The 19,288-nt window shown below is 41.6% G+C and overlaps 1 protein-coding gene across 3 annotated transcripts; it reads right to left on the bottom strand.

Moving 5' to 3' along the window:
* Positions 1 to 4,165: 4,165 nt before the first annotated feature.
* Positions 4,166 to 18,992, bottom strand: DAZL (deleted in azoospermia like). 3 transcript variants are annotated; one of them, XM_068152534.1, is made up of 11 exons: positions 18,786 to 18,992; positions 15,756 to 15,890; positions 15,405 to 15,496; positions 14,831 to 14,882; positions 11,414 to 11,480; positions 11,010 to 11,143; positions 9,610 to 9,687; positions 9,238 to 9,288; positions 6,525 to 6,629; positions 5,714 to 5,812; positions 4,166 to 5,051 (listed from the first exon to the last, which is right to left on the bottom strand). In XM_068152534.1, the coding sequence occupies exons 1-11, from the start codon at positions 18,789 to 18,791 to the stop codon at positions 4,998 to 5,000; spliced, it is 873 nt and encodes a 290-aa protein (XP_068008635.1). In that variant the 5' UTR covers positions 18,792 to 18,992; the 3' UTR covers positions 4,166 to 4,997. The 3 variants fall into 3 exon arrangements, with proteins under 3 accessions (XP_068008635.1, XP_068008636.1, XP_068008637.1); XM_068152535.1 differs by having other exon boundaries at positions 5,714 to 5,809; XM_068152536.1 differs by lacking the exon at positions 5,714 to 5,812 and having other exon boundaries at positions 18,786 to 18,991.
* Between the last annotated feature and the right edge of the window lie 296 nt (positions 18,993 to 19,288).

Below are 19,288 nucleotides of genomic sequence, written 5' to 3'. Positions count from 1 at the left end.
TTGTTCCTTAAGTGGATCAGGTATAGCTAATAAGATAAAGCTTGGCAAGACACAATATGAACAAAGACCACAATCTAACCCAGACCACCAAGCAGCAGTTTCAAGAACTGAGAATCAAAAAGCACTTTTTATACCTAAAGTAACATTTCAGGAGAGAAGTAGCCTTCTCCAAAGAGACTCAGCTATCAAGAAAAGAGGATGAGTGGAGGAGCTGTGCATTAGTTTCAGCTTTTGAAAACTAGAAAACCCTACTGACCTAGGCAGTCCCTTTAAGAAAGTGATTACAGCATGCAGAACTTTATCATCTGTGATACCAGAGACACAAAGATGTGTTGAAGAGAAGCTGCTTGAACATACTGGACTCATACAGCAATTCCTTTTATTTACAGCTGCATTCTAGCAATATACTCTTGTACTTGGTACTCCATCCAACATACATCAAAAAGAAGGATCAAAGACAAGGTCAGAAGTCCCAAGGCACAAGCTGCTCCAAGCTAAGCACGTTCTTGAGGATCAGTTCTCTTGCCCTGTTACTTTTCCATTTACAGACAAGCTCCCAGTATTGTAGTTATGATACTGCCTAGATAAACCTCCATCTGGACAAGTCTAGTAGTTCTTCACTAAGATTGCTTAAGGGTCACCACTAAATGTAAGAACTCAACAAAATATTTTTCTCCTCTTCAGCAGTGTGTCTATAATAAGATAACAGAACTCGGGTTCACTTACGTGTTGGTTAGCTTCAGAACAGCCTGCAATAAAAACTGTCATTTCTATTGGAAAACATCATCCAAGAAAGTGAACATTTCAGCTCATAATTACCTAGGGGAAGTAGACATAGCAACTGAAAATTAAGTTATCCATATTTTCTGCTAGGTAAGCTCCCCTCCTCCAACCAGCTAGAGAGATGTAGTCCTAGGCAACATCAAAAAGAGCAGGTAACATTAAGCACTGGTAGCAACAGCAAAAACGCCTAGCTGAGCTCCCACCCATTGCAAGAACAGAGAGGTCCAGAAGGAGCATCCCGTTGAAAGAAGTGGTTCATGTTCTTACTCATTTCAACCTTAGCTATGTAAAAAAGGGAACCTGGAAGGCTGAGTGTATATATTCAGACTATACTGAGATTCAAGTATCACTACAGGCTTTTCTTTTTACTGCTTTATCTTTCTCAGGATTGTAGAATAAATCAGGGTTACCTGAAAGTGGAAAGGAGGACCAAAGCCTTTTCTCACTTAGAGCCCTTTGAAATACTGTCAAATTCATTTAAGGATTTAATTTGTAAGCAGTGTAAAAATGGAGAGGAACTGAAGAGAGGATCTGAAGAGAGTTACAGATAAGCTGACAGGCATTTTGAGCTACAGAATACACCAGTGGTTTAAACTTCCCTAGGGAGCACCCAGCTCTGTCCTGACATGCTCTCAATGGTGTCCAACCTGCAAACAAACCCTGCCTTCCTGTCCATCCCATCCTGCACTGTAACACCTTTGGCATCTTTCATTGCATTTCTTGCAGCTGGGTGGGGTTTTTGTTTTGTTGGGTTTTTCCAATGCAGAATGTAGAAGAATTGCTCCATTCTGCAATGGGCAGCTTTTCCTGCAGAAAGGAGAGGATGCAGCCTTGCACAAGAGCAGTGGGTTTTGAACGCTGCTGTCGGGCAGGTTTTTGTTAGCTTAATGCCCCACCTGCTGGCTGACGACTAAATGACAGCGTGACAGCTCCCCAAGAAGTCGCACGCCTATTATTCTACCACCGGTAGGGAGCTCTACACTGTCATGGCAACTGGCACAATTCTACATCGAAGACGGACTGCACAGCTGGGGCCACCACAGTGTGAAGATTAGCTTACAGAAATCGAACCTGGATGGTTATAAAGCAAGTGTTAGTCTCATTTTTAATATCATCATAGAATTGTCAGGGTTGGAAAGGACCTCAAGGATCACCCAGTTCCAAGGCCCCTGCCATGGGCAGGGACACCACACATTAGGTCATGTTAGCCATCCAGGCTAACCACACTGAAGTGTTACAAAACATAATACGAGTAAGGAATACAACCAAAGCAGTGATCTCCTCATGGATCTTTAGTCTGTAAGAATTCCTACACTTTCATCTGTGCCTAACTCAGTCACCACACTGAGCTATGTTAGACCAGGTATAGGTACTCAAAAATAGATGAGTCTAAGAGGAAAGGCAGAAATCACAGCTTATAACAAAAATGTTTCAGTCTATTTAAGAATACTGTTTGAAAGAAAAACCTTAAAACTCAACTTACTTTGCAGAATGATTGTAGTCTACTGCTGCTACTAGCCAAGGACTAGTAATTTGAGCAAGCAAGAGTAAGGCACCTTACAGAAGCAGATATGCCTGTGTCATAGCAATCCTCAAAAGCTCAGGGAAATGGAGTCAGTGGACAGCTGCTCAGATCTGCTGAGACATGAAACATTCCTGCAGCAGCCCTTAATTTACACAGGAACCTAAAAAATATCCTATCCCCAGTTGTTGCCTGCTAGTCAACAACTAACATGGTCCACTTGGTTTGATAGTGCTAGAACTACAAGTTTGCAGGAAGTTCCAATTGTGCACCTGTTTTGAAAATGCCTTCAGCTACAGCCCTATGAAACAGATGTTTTGGCTCTGAGTGAAATGAGAGAGATTTACCTACTGGTTTTGTATTATGCTTATAGGGCACTTCAAAAGAACACTAAAAATGCACATTCTTAGCTATAACTTGTTCCTTTCACTGGCAGATGCCACAAGAAGTAAAATTCACAGATGGGAATTCAGCAAAAAAATAAATTAGTTTCCTATGGGTGAGAAACAGCTAACAAAACCAGCACAACACAATCTAATGGGAAAGAAAAGAAATGGCACTCATAAGGCCCAGGCTATGCATTTCCCCGGGATAAGCGTTCTCAGCACGCTTGTTTGTACCTAGCATCACCATTTCGAACACACTGAGCAATCAGCTTGCTCACCAGATGGTCCTATGGGTAGCACTTGGTCAAATACACATAAAATAGGTACTCTATGTAGGTAACTTCTGGTTTCTCTCTCTTCTTTTGGTGCTGAGACTCTTCAATGACAACTGTACATCTGCACTTTGTTTCCTTATCACTACAGCATAAAGCCTCAGATACATCCCAGGGCAAATCAAGCCAACTAGAACATTAAGCCAAAATGAAACCTGCATTTGCAAAGAAGCAATTACCTTTACCAATAAACCAGCACCACAGCTGTAACAGCCTAAGTACACCCTTAAGGTACTTAAAGTTGCAAAGGGTCCTGAAAGTCAGAAAACGCTACATTTGGGAGGGGTTTTTAATTACTGAATTTAGCTGTGTGAGATTAAAAAAACAAACCAAAACCCCCACCAAACAAACCAAAACCCCCACCAAACAAACCAAAACCCCCACCAAACAAACCAAAACCCCCACCAAACAAACCAAAACCCCCACCAAACAAACCAAAACCCCCACCAAACAAACTTGAAGCTGGTAACAGAATTTAAGTGTAATCAAAGCAAAAAAAACATGGCAAATTAGTGTCATGGAAAACCCAGCACTGCCTTTAGAGACATGAAACAGCCTGAGACAAGGTTACCAGGTTTGCCTTTTCACATCAATTTATGCTGTCAGAACACTACTACAACTCCACATAAAATGGACACAAGATCTGTAGTAATTTCTATCCCCCCCTTTCTTTCTCTGTTCATACAATTCCAGAACACTCCTGAGCAGCAGTTCCTGTGCACTTTTCACGCTGCAGCCATACTCACACGTCCAGCAACTCAGTTCCTTTGCATACACTTCATTAACATCTAGCTCTGGGTCTTTTCCTGGCCATTTCCTTCTGGAAGTTTGAAGCAGAGCACAATCCCCTCTGAACTCATGCACACACCCCTCAAGAAAGGCCTAACTTTCATTTTTGTTTAGAGAGTGAAGTGTTGGAGGCAGAGAACACCCAGGCTAGGATTCAACATGCATGCAAGGCTGAATAGAGCTCTCAGTTCTACTCTTTGAATAGTGCAGCTATTAACTATTGCAAGATGCCTTACTATTTGTAACTGGAATTTTCACCTCAATCTTCAAGAAGCTTCCCCAAATCTTTATTACACTGTTCCAGAGCTTAACTCTGGTGCTGTATTTAGCAGGTCACTAGACAGTTGGAAAGCCAAGTTCAAAGTAAAAATTTATTTTAATGGTTTCAAAATACATTACTAAAAGCTACATAATTATTAAAATAGACTTACAGACATTCTTTGATTAACAGTTTGCATCATGTAACAAAGGCTATTTTAAAGGCAGTGTTATCACAATTTTAACACACAGGTGCTTGGTAAAAGTTCTCAAGTAAAAAAGCATACTGAGTAGCCAATGCAGCTAATGATATTCTTGCATCTGAGGAATTTTAAGATTCTTAATTTGTTTCCCAAAACTAAGTGATGCTGAAGACTGCAGGTACATAAGCTGTCACGAATAAACATAACCACATTGATTAGGTAGTCTAAAGACAACCACAACTTGAAAGGGCTTCAGTTAAGTTACAACTTGACATCTTCCGTTCCACTGATTAAGAACTCAGTTTTAAAATGCAACCTTCTTGGGCAAATAACTACTTCCATTCTTAAACTGCAAGAGAACTGGTGAGTGTTAATCAGGTAAACTGGGGTTTAGGAAAAACAAAGTGTAACATGCAAACTGTACTTTAAAGCTCAGAAGAAAAACTGCATGCACCAAACAAACCAAGACTGTTTTTCCCATATAAACTTCTTACCATTGCAGTTAGTTACCACAGGAAGCATGCAAACAAAACCTGCAACTCTTGTCAACTCTTACAACTTTTAAGCTTCAACTACTCAAACAAGATTGAGTTCAAACAGGTAGAACAGGAACAAACTTCAACTTGAAGCAACTTTTTGAAAGAGGTTATACTGCATACATTGCTAAACTGAACTGTAGTAACAGCAAGGTAACAAACTTCAGATACTTCCAAGTCTTCACTGATCACACACTTTTGAATACTGCTCTTCCTTTTCTGTAGTGATGCACCTTCCTCTCCTGGAGTAAGATAGGAAAAACAAACAGGAAAAGAGTTTTCTCAATCAATAGAATACAGCAACTAAGTTTCACCAAAAGTATCTCAAGACATTCTGTATTCTATTCACCCTGCTACAAAAGTCATAAACATGGCTTCTGTGTTTCTGCTTCAAAGTACATGTGTCCAGTCATGTGTCTGTACTTCTTTAAAAAGGAAGCAAAGTCTTAAACACAGCATTAATAACAAATAAAAAATACCCACCACAGAGTGCCATCAGAAATTGCAGCTCTACCAAGGCTGAACACAGAGCAAAACTCTGACAGCAAGCTACAGAGGGTACTTAACTGGTATAAAGACTACCCAGGCTCAAGCTCAGTATCCCCTATGCAAACTAGGGAGCGACCCCCTATCCTTTCAGCAGTGTGTCAGTACGTCAAACTATCCAGCCTGAGTTGACTGTTCAGCATGTTTTTTTGTGCAGGCTTGATAAATACACTAAGTCCCATTTCAGCATTTGCTTCAGCATTAAGCATCTGAGAACCAAACCCATACACCTCAGTATGTACAAGAAAGAATTCAAATGGAATTCCAAATACAAATCCTTTCATCTTTATGGTGTATTACAGGTGATAACTGAAGGCCAGTTGTGTTTTAGGGATTCAATTATGCTTCCACTACATACCTTAAAATAGTCTTCTTGTGATACAAAGGTGTTCCTCAGACGGTTCTCAGGATTAAGCAAACAGGATACTACTGTTTGTATACTCCTGTCCACAGACTTCTGAAATACAGTTATATGTGCATCTAACAGTGATACTGATTTTCTCAGCCCACTACTAGCCATGTGGGCACATCACAAGGCTCACTTTGTATTCAGTGCTCCTCTCAACTGCCTTGTATTGCCTGAGCTCTTGTCCCTTTTTAAAAGCAAAACCCAAAACACCAAAACCAACCTTTTCATCTTAACTCATTATCACCCTTAGATGTTACAACACAACAGTTCTGACCAGTAACATGCTAGTTCAGTGGTGGAATAGGCTGACAGGCAAAAAATAAAGTCACCTTTAGGAAAAAAATCAATTCAGAGCCAAACAAGGATTACCTTCCACAAAAAGAAAGTAAAATGTTACCAATTCAGATGGTTTAAGTTTAAAATGAATCTGCCTAAGATCAGGTAGTGGTACATAAGCTGCTTTTTCTCCCTCTACTACTTCCTTGTCATTTAAAAACATTGTTGTACTTACTGATCTAAGATCACATTTTCACAGCCCTCAGCACCACAGCCTAGGCCCTAATTTTTCCCCAAGGAAGTATGTGAGCCTTTAAGTTTCACACAAAAACCAAATCCACTGAATTGAGCAACTGCTAAAGCAACAGCTGTAACCTCCATTTCTAGGATACTGGTCAGAAGCCCTCTCCATCATAATCTTCATGTGCAAACTTTAATATTACTGGAACAGGGTTTATGACTAAAGTTGTGAGAAGGCACTTACCTTTTGTGGACAGTTACTAGAGGACTGCATGGGCTCCGGAACAGCACATTCTGTCTGGACGAATTCTGGATCCTCTGCACAGTGATAGCTTACTGAAGCATAAACCTGTGTAGTTGAAATACCACCCTGCTTCAGTAACACTGGAAAAACATGCACAGTACTGATGACACTGCTCCTCACCTAGCCATAAGCTGTATCAACTTCACCTTCACAATTCATTAGAAGTTCTTCAAATGGGGGAAATACTGCATACTGATCTATTTCTAGACAGCTTTGCCTCCTGCCAGAAAGGATCTACTCAAGGAAATGTCTTTTCTCTTCACCTTCACCACTCTTAAGTTATCTTCCCAAAGGAGTTTATGGAGAATTTGGGAGAAGCAGGAATTCAAAAGATTATTCACTGAAGTATAATGGAAGAAGGGGAAGCAAGCTATCTACCATCATTGCCCCTCCAAGGAACTGCTTTTCCATACAGAGTCCCTTTCTTATTTGAAGCTTCCTTCATGCTAATGTAATTGAAATTTAAGATGTAAAAACATCTAGAGAAGCACAAGACATTTCAGTTTAACACTCTCCTCACTTCCCTCTGCATACAGTGCAATGTTGCAACTGGCAAGACAGTACTGACTTTAATCACAAGAAAGAGGCTGATAAAGCAGTTACTGTTTATAAAGATCCTTCCAGATAGGATTGGAAGCTTTTACAGCCCATTTCACCAGGATCTCAAAGGCAAGATTATGCAGCCTCACTTTTCAGGGGCAAAACACTGTCCTTCCTCACAGCAGTCAAGATTTGCTCAGACTTGGCAATAGTTTTCAGTTTCTTTCAATATCAGCTTGTGATGGGTTGAAGTTTTCCCCCAGCATTAAGTTTGCCAGAGCAGCTCAGAAGCAAAGAAAGTTGTATTTACAAGCAAGAACTACACTCTATTATAGAATGCAATGAGTATGTACAAAATATACAGCACTTAGAATATTCCACTGCCCCCCACTCCACAAGAGAGAGACAGAGAGAAAGCAGTGAGTTAAGACTTCATTTCAGCCAAGGCCAGCCGATAAGCAGGTCAATCTCTCCCGAGCAAAACAAACCAGCAGAGATCCAGAAAGAAGAGGGCATTGTTTAGGTACAGCCTGTCTTATTCTAGATATTTATCCAATTAATTTGTTTAGAACCATCTTTTGTTTTCCTTTTTACACCCAATAGTGATTTACTTATATTTTTCTACTTTTCTGCTCAAAAATCTGTAGCTAAATTTTAAAGGCATAGCCTAACACCAACACACAACTACAAGGTGTACCATCTGAGATCCCCAAAAGCCTTTCAACACCAGAACTCTGATTTCAAGCTGGCAATATCAGGAGATAGGGAAGACTGGTGTTAAGGCTACTCCTTTCTGAGCAACATCCCTAACCATCAAATGGGTATCATGTGACCTCATCAGAACAGGGGCATTTCACTTATGACTGGCAATCACAATTACCCACCAAATGAACAGGAAGGTACAACACAGGAAACTCCATCCTTCAGTCTGCTATCTTTCCTACATGCTTGTCCTCTTTTGAGTCTGTCAAGGCTGATACTGAAAGTTGCATAACTGAGATAGCTCTTCTAGAAAAGCTGCCTGCTCACATAACCAGATTTTAAATGTCTACTGAAAACTACCATGCACACCTACTCTGAAGATGTTTTTGGCTTGCCACAATGTTAAGTAACAAATTATTTCAAGCCCAACAGGGTAATTAGTATTGCAGAGACTTCAAGTTTTTTGATTTGTGTTTCTGCCCCCTTAAAAGCAGTTTTCACTACCAGGAATACAGGCTTCCAATGAAAGGACTGCTTTTTTGCTAAGAAGCTGAAAGCAAAACTTAGAACATGACTGAAGCAAGCAGATGTAAAAGTATTCTTCTAATATGATCAGAGACACCAATTGTCAGATGCATGGAGGCAGCAATAGATAGGTATGCCCAAAGTTCCTTTGTTTTTCCACATATTCTACAGACATCTGCTGAGAATTAGCTTGAATGGATAACATTTAGAAGAAAACTGAGGAATTGCAGCCTTTAAACATCACAGAAATTGTAATCCATAAATACAAAGACCATGAGGATGTCTAAGATACAGGTTTTAAGTTTCAAGACCACTGAAGAAACACAGAACATTTTCTCTTCTGTGAATGTCACTTGTAAAGACACAAAACAAAGTTATTCCTTTAGAAGCCACCAGTAACATCTACAGTCTGTAGCAGCCTGGCCAATTATTTTTAAAAGCTGTTGAAAGGAGCTGAAAAAATTACCAGTCTTTGCAAAGCAGACTACTCTGGGGGGTGTGGCATTACAAGAAAACCTGAGCAATAAGCAGTAGTATTACAGAGATCTTGTCAGCCAGGCTCATGCATGAGATGGCCAGTTATTTTTCCTTCAACCTTCCCTGAAAATAAGAATTCTGTTCAGGTTAGAACTCCAGGATCCTGTGAGCAGAATGTTTGGAGTAACACTACAAAGCAGGTAGTTCTGTTCTGCCAGGCAGCTCCTAAAAACAACATCCTGCCAGTAGGAAATCCTAAACAATTTCCTATTCTGTCAACAGCTACAGATTTATACAGACCAGATTACACACACTTTCTGTCAGCAAACAACTTTTTAAGGACCAAGCTGTCAAAACAGTGTGCTAATTGAGAAGGCAAAGCTCCAGAAGTTAAACTTTGCAGACTTACCGGAGGCATAACGTAGTTCCTTTGCTCCCCAGTAAGCCACTGAGGTTGAACCTTAAACAACAATTGGACAACATTTAAGAAACCCAGCTTTTATTCATTCATTTCCAACACAAGCAGTTGTTCTTTAAGAGCCACCATTCACAACATTGCATGTACAGACTTTCATGAAACATTTCAGTCTTGCCTAGTAAAATCTCTCTCTCAGGCATACTTCACACCGTGTTCAGTCCAAGGTCATCCTTACCACAAACTAAGCTTCCTTCTTTCTCTTCTCATTCCAGGATTTATAAGGTACAGAAAGACCAAACTCCTATTAACACTATCCATTCTGTTCAAGTTTCTCAGCCTTTCTGCTACTGAACAATTGCATACCTGATAGCTGTAGGCTGGCTGGTATCCCACAGGAACTTGCTGCTGTATCAATAAAGCTGGTGAGCTGTATGGATACGTCTGCAAACAGATTATTGTTTGTTGTTAAGGCAAGTTTGAAGCAAGATAAACATGTATTTGTAAAGGTATTTATGAAGCCAGGAGCACATTCTTAGTGTATAGTCACATTGTTACTTCAATTCCTGTTTCAGACTAGCTTTGTTATTTAAAAAGCAAGCTTTATGATTTCCCTTGGGGCTTCAGCACTTCATGCACTAAATTCCCTTGAAAGTTGGGTTCTGATGTGTATTACATATCTAAAGCCCACACTTGCTTGTAGCAATGTGATCTTAAGTCATTTCAGAAGTGCAATTCATCCCCTAAACATTAAGTAGACCTGAAACAGGTCAAAAAAGGGACTGAGGATCAGTTTCCTGGAGCCAGAGGCAAGCGAAATACTGCAGTTCAGATGATTCCCCAGCATTTCTTCATTGCAAGTATTTTGACACAATGTTAAGCTGGAACCTCCTCAGCTTCTTCAAAGAACAAAGGGATATTCTAGCACGTTAAAGAGAATTGATTCTTCCTACACTATTTCACTTTCCCAATGAACTTAAGAGAATGTGAACTACTACTATCAAGCTCAGCCTTAGCAAAAAGCATTTCTGTGAGTCGCTACAGTTTGCTCAGCTTCAGTTGCTTATGAAAATACATATAGCATAATCCATTTGCAATTAACATCCCCCTATCATATGGAGTTAATACAGGAAGAGAGTATCATCTGGAAAGCCTTCTGCTCACAGTACAGGACTTGTAGCAAGGCCAGAAATACTCTGCCTACAGCTCAGTATGAATGCTTTTCTGAAGTACCAACAAAGAGATGTGCTGTAGACATACTGCACTGGTCACAGCTGTTAGCAGCAGATGTTGCAATGGTGTTCTTACAAGGACACAACAGCAGTTCACAAACAAGAATCTTTGCAGGTAGGAGGAAACAACACCCCAAGATGCTACAACCAACTTCTAGTTTAAAAAAACCCACATTTTAGTGTCTGTGGAGCAGTATATTAGATATCCAGGTGTATTTGTGACAAGTAAAAAGATTACTTAGCTTATATAATTAAATCACAGCTCCACTTTCTAAAGTTTCTTCAGTCTCAACATAGGAAGTCTCTCCCTGTGTATTGTTTCATAAAGAGATCACATAGTTGAAGAGACTTGCCAAGGTTGCTGGCACTCTTTTGAAGCGCTTTGAAGTTGAGCAGCACTTCTTGGGGAAGGCAACAGGAAAATAAGCAGGTAAGGTTAAGATTGGAATCTCAGTACCTACTCCTGAAGTTCTATGTGCTTGCACCTTCAAAAACATGTGATGATTCAGAAATCAGTGGCATGAACAGCCTTACCTGAACATACTGTGTTACTGGGCCCATTACAGCTGGAGGCTGCATGAAGGTCTCTGTATTTTGGTTACTCCATACAGTATGGAACTGCGGTGGAGGAGGATTGAAGACTACTGGTTTGGGATGAGCATAAGAACCTTGTGTGAAGTGGAAAAAAGGTATTAGGATATTTTCACATATATTTCTTTAGCAATCTCAAGTCAAGCTGCAAAACCACCTTTATGTTTTGACTCTTGAATTAACTCAGATTACTGTGCTACTGAGTTTTATGATCAAAACTCTACACCCACTAGTGCAATTGTAAAATTCATAACTGAAATTTAACTTCATCCTATGTCAGAGAAAATGTTATCATTAGGAACCTCCAGACACTTCATATGAAGAAATTGGTTGATGTATACACTTACACAAGTTCTGTTGCTTCCTAATCGCTGGCCCCAGTTTCAGCTTTTTGCCATGGAAGTTGATTTGCGACTGCAAGACAGGATATTGTGTGAGCTGGGAACCAGCGAGGTGTGCAGGTGGTTTGATCTCAAAGTGACTTCTCTCTGCTTACACAGCACAGTATCATCACCTCACCTACAGGCTCTAGAGCTTCCATTCTCTTCCCCCACCTCAATACCTTGTGCCTTTTACCTTTAATTGCCTGCAGTGCTCTCAGGACACCCACTGGTTTACTTACCAACTATTACACACAACTTGCCTTACCAGCAACACTGACTAGTAGTTTTCAACTACATTAGTGACTGTCAGCCTTCTGGTTTAATACACACAAATTTGAACTAGTCTTATCTCAGTAAGGATCCTAACAGAGTTCCCTTGAGACTTTATAGTCACTTACCTTCACAAGTTTCCTAACATGCTTTATGTAACACATTAGAAGCTGTCCACACAGTGTTACAGGAAATGGAAGGCTAAGCACTGTTTGCCTGCATGTCACTGTGTTCTGCCCAAAGCAGCATTCACATGCATTCCTTCAGGACATCCAAGCATGCTCACATTCAATTTTTTGACCAAAGCTCCTATGCAGTGCACAGACTAATCCAAGAAAGTGCAAAACTGAAACATGGTCCATGTGTTCCTCAAATAGCCAAACCCTGAACATAAGCATCTTGAAAGACTTGAAAACAGAGGCGGAAGCATTCCTTAATAGCCAGTTTCTCAGTCAGCACATTCTACTAGCTCAGAGAGAAGGCAGGACTTCAGACTCAGTGATCAATGAGTGAGTATTATTTTGCCAGCACAGCACCTGAAGTCATAATAAAGCATAGGAAGAACTTCAAGCAGCACCCCCTCCCTGCATAAGTTGCCTATGTTCTTCACTGAAACTGTTTAGTTTGAAAACTAGCAGAGGACTTGCTGATAGATATAGGCTGAAATGGCACCACAACCACCTTACACTTCAAGGTCTTTTTGGACTGACTGCAGAAGATGGCCTGTAAAATTTTGCTCTTTACAAGATGACAGTTTAAGTCTGGAGTATAGAAAGTTGCTTTAGTAGCTGGATTTAAACAGATTAACCTTTATTCAGGTCCTCAGGAACTTCACACAACTCCCAAAAGAGAATTCACCTTTGCATCTGATCTTACAATCTGTCAAGATGGTGACAAGAAACTTATTTACTTATCCATGAAGATGTGCATAGCACAGATAACATAAGCTAAAATAAGCCCTCTGAACTGCAGCAGATTACTAATGTTGAGGTTTACAAATGCTTTACACACAGGAAGTGAAAGATTTATTCAAACCCAATTGAAACAATTCAGTACCAAGTATTAAGACCAGCCATAGATGCAGACAGTCTCTAGATTCTCTCATGCACCACTAAGGACTTGCCTGCTTCAGAAAAAAGTATGTAACTCAAGATACTTCACTAAGCTTTTTCCTCCTATTTCTGCTGAAGTGCTTAGTACAGAGAACAGCAAATTCATTGCTGTTTGTAAAACCAAGCAGAAAAATAGCACTATAAAAGAACTCTTATTTGACCATCTTCTCACACTGATAAAAAGGAAATAAAGCAATGTGGTGGAAAAAAGTTAAAATACTTCGACTGGTTTGATATGTTTGGGGGTTGGTTGGGGGGGTTTTGGGGGTTGTTTTTCCTTTTAGTGATCCTGCAATCCTGCTGTGCCCAGAACCATGTAACTGTCTTTTCCACCTGAACAATAAGAGCCCTTGAAAGAGAAGCCTCCCCTCAAAGCACAAAGTAGCTTTCTGTTTTGAACTGCAAACATTCACACTGGACCAGAGTGCAGTTACAAATTAAATCTGACCTAAATCAGAAGGAAGAACTCTTCCCAAATGGACAAAGCTATAGCTAGGCAGATAAACACAGGCATCAAGAGCAATTTGTGGAGAGGCTCAGTCTTGTTCATTTGTTACACTGAGCCCTCAGTACAGGCAATGCCTGAAGTGGTTTAGAGAGGTGATATCTGCTTATGACTTGAGCTCTAAAATGCAGATGTTAATGCTTTCCCTTTTTCCATCCCCTGCAGAAGACAACAGCCTCATAAGATGATTTCTTTCTGGACATAGCTCCTGACAAGGCAGTAAGTTGTACTGGAAAGAAAAAGAGACATATACCTCTGGGTCTTCCAAGACCTTTGGTCTACAAAGTCATATCAATGAGTACTGTAGGAATAAGAGATAGGCTGAGGGCTTTCAGTTTTGAAGAAAGGCACAGAAAAACTCATGTAGCTCAAACAGCAATGCTACTCGAGAGGGCTCTACAGAGACTGCTGCTTCAAAGCAAGTATTCCACACTGATCTAGTACAAGTGTAACCCACAGTAAGAAAAACAAACAAACAAAAAGGCATTCTCAGATGAAGTGTGTTGCTTGTTACAGAGGTATTTTTTGTCAGCATACTATGAGAGTTAAGAGAACAGTAAGCTTCTGAAGTCTTTTGACAATAACCAAAAAAAAAAATCTCCTGCTGAAGTTTCACTGCTTTCCACTTTGTTCAAATGTTTTCTTCTCTCTAAAGGAGCTGGACAGCCAGTAAATACATCCAAACATGACAGAACACTAAATGTGCCTGGAACATTCCCTATTCAAGAGCTTCAGAAACAGATGAGAAGCTGTTTATCATCCAGAGACTTGGGAGATTTGAGACAACAACATGAGAGGGGGAAATACTTCAATACCTGTTATTTCACACATGTTTTGGGAGAAGAGGGAAACAGCTTCATCAGTGCTTTGTGACCTGCTGCAGCCTATCAGAACCAAGTAACAGATATGGTTGTACGCAGTGAGATTTCCATTTTCACTTCAAGGAGTAGAGCTGTTGCAGCCCTAGTGGTCTTAGAGTTATCTCCTGCGAGAACTACAGAAAAATTGTATGACATGTGAAGAGTTGCATCTTCTAGCTGAGGAGGCTTTAAAAGACAACATATTTGTGTTCCCAGGTAATATCCAAACACATGAATACCACAGGGGGGAAAAAAAACCAAACCAAAACCGAACACCTACTTGAACTGCCGAGAAGTAAAAAAACCTCCTGCTGCTCTCCTTGTTACTCCTTCCCCATTGTCATGCTAACAGCTCTACGTAAGCACAAAGGCTCTATGATAATCACCCAGGACAGAAAGCCATCAGCCCAAAAGACCCAGAGAACATAAGCGAATGAGAACGACTAGAAATACAACAAGAGACATTCAAGCACAAAGCTAAAACAATTTGTTTCTTGAAGTAAATTCACAAACATTCTACCACCAGTTTACTTTTTGGGCAGCCCTAAATTTCCTTTCATGATTTCCTAAGTGGGGTACATCTCCCTAAACACATGCCATTAACTTCTTCAGGTAATTCAGACAAAGAACTTACTTCTACTATTTTCTGAACATCCACATTTTCCACAAAAGATACAAATCCATACCTGAAAAGGAAAACAAAAGCCAGGTTACTCAATAATCGAGGTTGAATTGTTCATCAGCTAAATTCTGAACAGGAGCAGTTAACAGCACATATGCCAATACATTGTATTGCAAACCAAACGTAAGTAGGACTTAAGTTTAAAATTCAGCATGAAAGTTTGCTGCTGGGAGCATGTGCTACTAGGCTAGATGAAAGGCACTACAGGCCAGATTCTAGAATAATATTTAATAGATGCAAGCATCAAACAAGTTTCAAGCTTTGGTTCTACTGGCTGAGTGGCAAACCCCTCTCTTTCCTATAAAGCCAAAACCAAACCAGATTGAAAGCAGAACAATAAGGCTGTTCTTTATTAAGATGATACAAATTTAAGTGGCAATCTACATTCAGAGGTTTCACAGTGTTAAATGACCACAACAGAAAACAGCAGCTACGGTTAAGAATCAATTCGAGCTAAGCAGCTGCAGTGACAGAATAATGTCCACAGAAGCAGCAACTTAAAAGCAACTATTCAAGGTCTACTCACCCTTTGGAAACACCAGTTCTGTCAGTGATTACTTTCACCTCTTTCACAGTACCATATCTTTCAAAGAAACTTCGAATTTCTGCTTCATTCATCTAGAAGAAAAATTTCTTCAAGCACATTCAGCTATTTACAATTGACTTAAAAAAACCAGTACCATGTTTCCAAACCGTCTTTTACTACTGTAAGGACTAAGGCTACTCATCTCTTCCAAAATTCTCATGACACTGCAACACCTTAATCTTAAGAAAGGCAAACCACCATAACAAAGGGACAAGCAAACATAAAACTCCCATTTCCTTTCCACTGAAGTGGCCCTATAGCTATCTTTAACAATTAAAAATACATACATACCCTTATATCAATTCCACCAACAAAGACTGTGTTTGGCATGATTTTCCCTTCTGGTAAAACATATCCTTGACTGGTTGTTGACAAATGGGTATTATCCTCTGAGACGCCTGCACACTGGGTCTCCACACTTGTAGACTGAGAAATTTACACAGGAAAAAAGATTTCAGTCAAATTATTACAGCAAGCTTTCAGACACTAAAATGCCTGCATCGTCCTATGGATACAGTGAGGGAAGAGGAGTTTCACTAGCACCTTTTCAAGGCCTTGAAAGGAAGTACATGCTGCAAATATACCACTCCTTGGAAAAAAGGTTCAAGTGATTACATTAAGACACTTCAAAACATTAGATCTAGACTTAACCTAAGCTACTCTAAGTAGCCCTGACTGCAGGAAGCTTCGTGACCAGTGTTGCTACTACCCTACATATAGTGACAACCCCCAAATTATTGATTTCAGAACATTACTATGTGAGCAAGAAATTAAAAGTCTTTCAAGGTGCAGTTTACTGTAAATTGCATAACCCACACAAAACATTCCAAGCTTTAAATACTCGAGATTTAGGTTAGCTTACATATAAATAGCCTTAGAGCACAGGTAACAGGGAAACAGGGATATACCAAAAGTAAGCTCTAAGAAATTAGATAGGTCTTGATGGAATATTCATGCCATTCATTTTCTCAGGAAAAGAATTTTGTCAGCTTAGCTACAACAGGAATATGAAGGACTACAAACTTGCTCCCGAGTTGTTTGCATTAAAGTAAGATTTTGCTGAACTTGCACTATGTCACAGTAATTAGGACTGTGCAGTAGAACATTTCTCCTGTAAACAGAAAAAGGGAAGATCTCCTCCTTCCCTCCTATTACAGCAGAGCAACTCTTCACATCACTGTGCAAGCAAATAAACCCTGCAATTTACCGGAGAAAAGTCTTGTAGTGCTTGTCAAAACCATCCACTCCTGCTCCAAACTCATCCTGCAGTTACATAAACACTTGTGCTACCATAAAAAGCACAAGGGCAAAAGTGATGCAAGTGGTGAAGACGCCACTTCCTTGGCTGCACCCCCGCTAAAGGGTATTTGAACTGAAAATGGAAACTGCAACTCCATAGCAACCTTGAGCTGATCACACTTAGCTTCGACTTCTTTCTTTCTGGATCTGTTACAGTGAACCAGGCTAAAAGAGAAGCAGTCACTTCGCTGTGCAAATTCTCTGGCAACCCAGAACAGGAAACTACTCACAGCAGAAGCACCCAGCTAGTGCCAGAGCAAGTACAAAGAGGTGGGCAGGCAAACAGATACTGCCTGTCTGCAAGGCTGCAATGGAAGTGCAGCATTCTGAGGTCAGATGAAGTGGCTGCCCTGAAATTATAGGCTGAAATGACCCAACCCTTCAAAAATAACCTAAGTGAAGGTGCTTCGTCTGGCCAGCACATGTAATATCTTTGAAATTCAAGTTTCTGTATGTCAGACAACTCGGGCTTATTCAAAGTTTATCAGCCTGCAGAAATTAATAGGGGTTTTTCCTTTCTCTCAGCACAAGGGACATTTAACCATCTTGCTCGCTGCATTATTCCAGTAAAAATCAACTTTAATTCGGTACCAAAACACTGGATTAACCTCTTGAGTCAAAACTTTTGGAAGGGGAAAAAAAAAAGCGGAAAAGGCCTGCCACCAGGACCAGGCAGGGGGAATACCTAGCTACTCAAGCAGCTCACAAACATCAGTCTCCTGCACATCTTCTGCTTCTGGCCACAGAAGTACGAGTGCCTGGTTCCTTGGGCTTCTCCCCGCCCTTCCCTAGCCGCACATGCTCTTTGTTTTAAACAAGCATTGAGCATTTTCCTTTTTTTTCTATTTTTATTTATTTTATTTAAGCCTCCGATAGGTGGCCGCGGCACAGCCCTTCCCTGCGGAGGAGCCGGTTACCATGACAGCGCAGCGCCTACCCACAGAACATGGCGGCCGGGGAGGTCTCCCCGCTGGGCGGCAGGTGGAGCCATCAGGCAAGCACTTGGGGACGCCCGCAACACAACAGCGGCCGCTTAACGCTTAACTTTCACATAAAAGCTTTTTGTTCTTTGGCGGTGGGGGTTTTGGGGACGGCTTAGCCTTCTTTTAAAAACGCCCTTCTTCTATATTGGTGTCGAGGTGTCCGGGATACACTCGTGAAATCCATCTTTCAATTAAAAACTCCTGAACCTTCCACGGTGGAGAACAGCAACGTGCGAGGGCAGCGAACTCTCCCTGGCCACGTTAAGTCCACAACGCGCTGGGTGAAACCTCTTTTCTGGCACGTAGAGGAGGGGGCAAAACAAACAGAAAAAACCCACACACACCACAAACACCACAACCAACACTGGGAACCTCAGGCAAGCGACACGGAGCCGCCGCTCCTCTAGGGCTGCCCCCAACCGCAGCCCCGCGGCCGCTCACATCCTGCAGGCTTCGCACCTCGCCTGCCGCGTTACCAGAAAAGGCGCCGGGGATCTGGGGTCTAGGGAAGGGCAACGGGCAGACGCGAACGGCCCGAAATCCCCAGCCAGACAAAGTCCTCGCCTAACCCTCACAGCAAGCGCGGACAGACACACAGCCGGGTAGTGCCTCGCCCGCCAGGCCATGCGCAGAGCGGAGAACGCGGCGGTGCGGCACGGCACCAGGCGGCACGAAATGGCTGCTGACGGTGTGAAACGCATCTCTCGCAAAGCCCTCGCCACACCTCGGCGCCCACAGCTGCGGCGGGCCGACACTTCGCCCCACAAGAAGCCCCAGGCTTTTTACTCTATTTTATTCCCAATCTTAACTGTTCACCTATTCTTAAGATTGTTGGGGTATTAAACGTAACTCTGAGGGGTCCAACCCTGACAGCGGCACACCACTCAGCGCCCTACAAGGCAACTACGACGTCCTCACCCCAAGAGCCTTCGCTTCCTGGGGGAGTACCCGAGCAAGTCACCACAGCCCCCCAGCAAAAAGCCGCTCCACAACTAAGAGCTCATCCCAACTTCCCCCTGTGCCGACCTTCTCCACTCACCATCATTCACCGAAGCTTGAAAAGAAACGATGCCTTTAAAACGAATATCAACGCCTTTGAGAAAACAAACACCGGAGGATTATATTTTTTCCCCTTATTTTTTTCTTTTTCTTTGTTTCCTTTTTTTTTTTTCTTCTTTTTTTTTCTTTTTTTGTTTTTTTTTTCTTAAATCTGGAGAAATGCAGCTCGCCCTCTTCCCCCCTCCTCTCCTTAAGTAGCCCCAAGTGGGAAGGGGGCGGGGAAAGGCCACACCTTGCCCTCTCAGCCAGCACCGGCGCAGTGCGAGGAGGTTGGGGGGGGGCCTATTGACCCCTCCCGCCGCTCAGGGGCCAGGTCTTGTGGTGTCTGCGCTTGAGGAGATTGTCTACAGACAAAAGGGGGAAACAGCGCGGTTGTTCTCTGAGTTAGGAGGCAGGGTGAGGCTGTTGCTTGCGGCCTTGTTCAGTGGATGTGGTAGCAGCTCTTGTCATGGAACCATAGAATTGTCAGGGTTGGAAGGGACA

Source organism: Melanerpes formicivorus, unplaced genomic scaffold (genome assembly GCF_026170545.1).
Source record: "Melanerpes formicivorus ecotype bairdi unplaced genomic scaffold, bMelFor1.0.p_v2 SCAF_23, whole genome shotgun sequence".
In the NCBI taxonomy this organism is placed as follows: domain Eukaryota; kingdom Metazoa; phylum Chordata; class Aves; order Piciformes; family Picidae; genus Melanerpes; species Melanerpes formicivorus.
The sequence above is the reverse complement of the archived record's forward strand: the minus strand, read 5'-3'. Positions and strand labels throughout refer to the sequence as shown.

Coding starts and splice junctions, on each gene's coding strand:
- DAZL (XM_068152534.1), bottom strand. Junction 11,481..14,830: donor ATGTTCAGAAAATAGTAGAA/GTAAGTTCTTTG, acceptor CCTGTCTTGCAG/TCGCAAATCAACTTCCATGG. Junction 5,052..5,713: donor CACAAGAAGACTATTTTAAG/GTATGTAGTGGA, acceptor ATCTTACTCCAG/GAGAGGAAGGTGCATCACTA.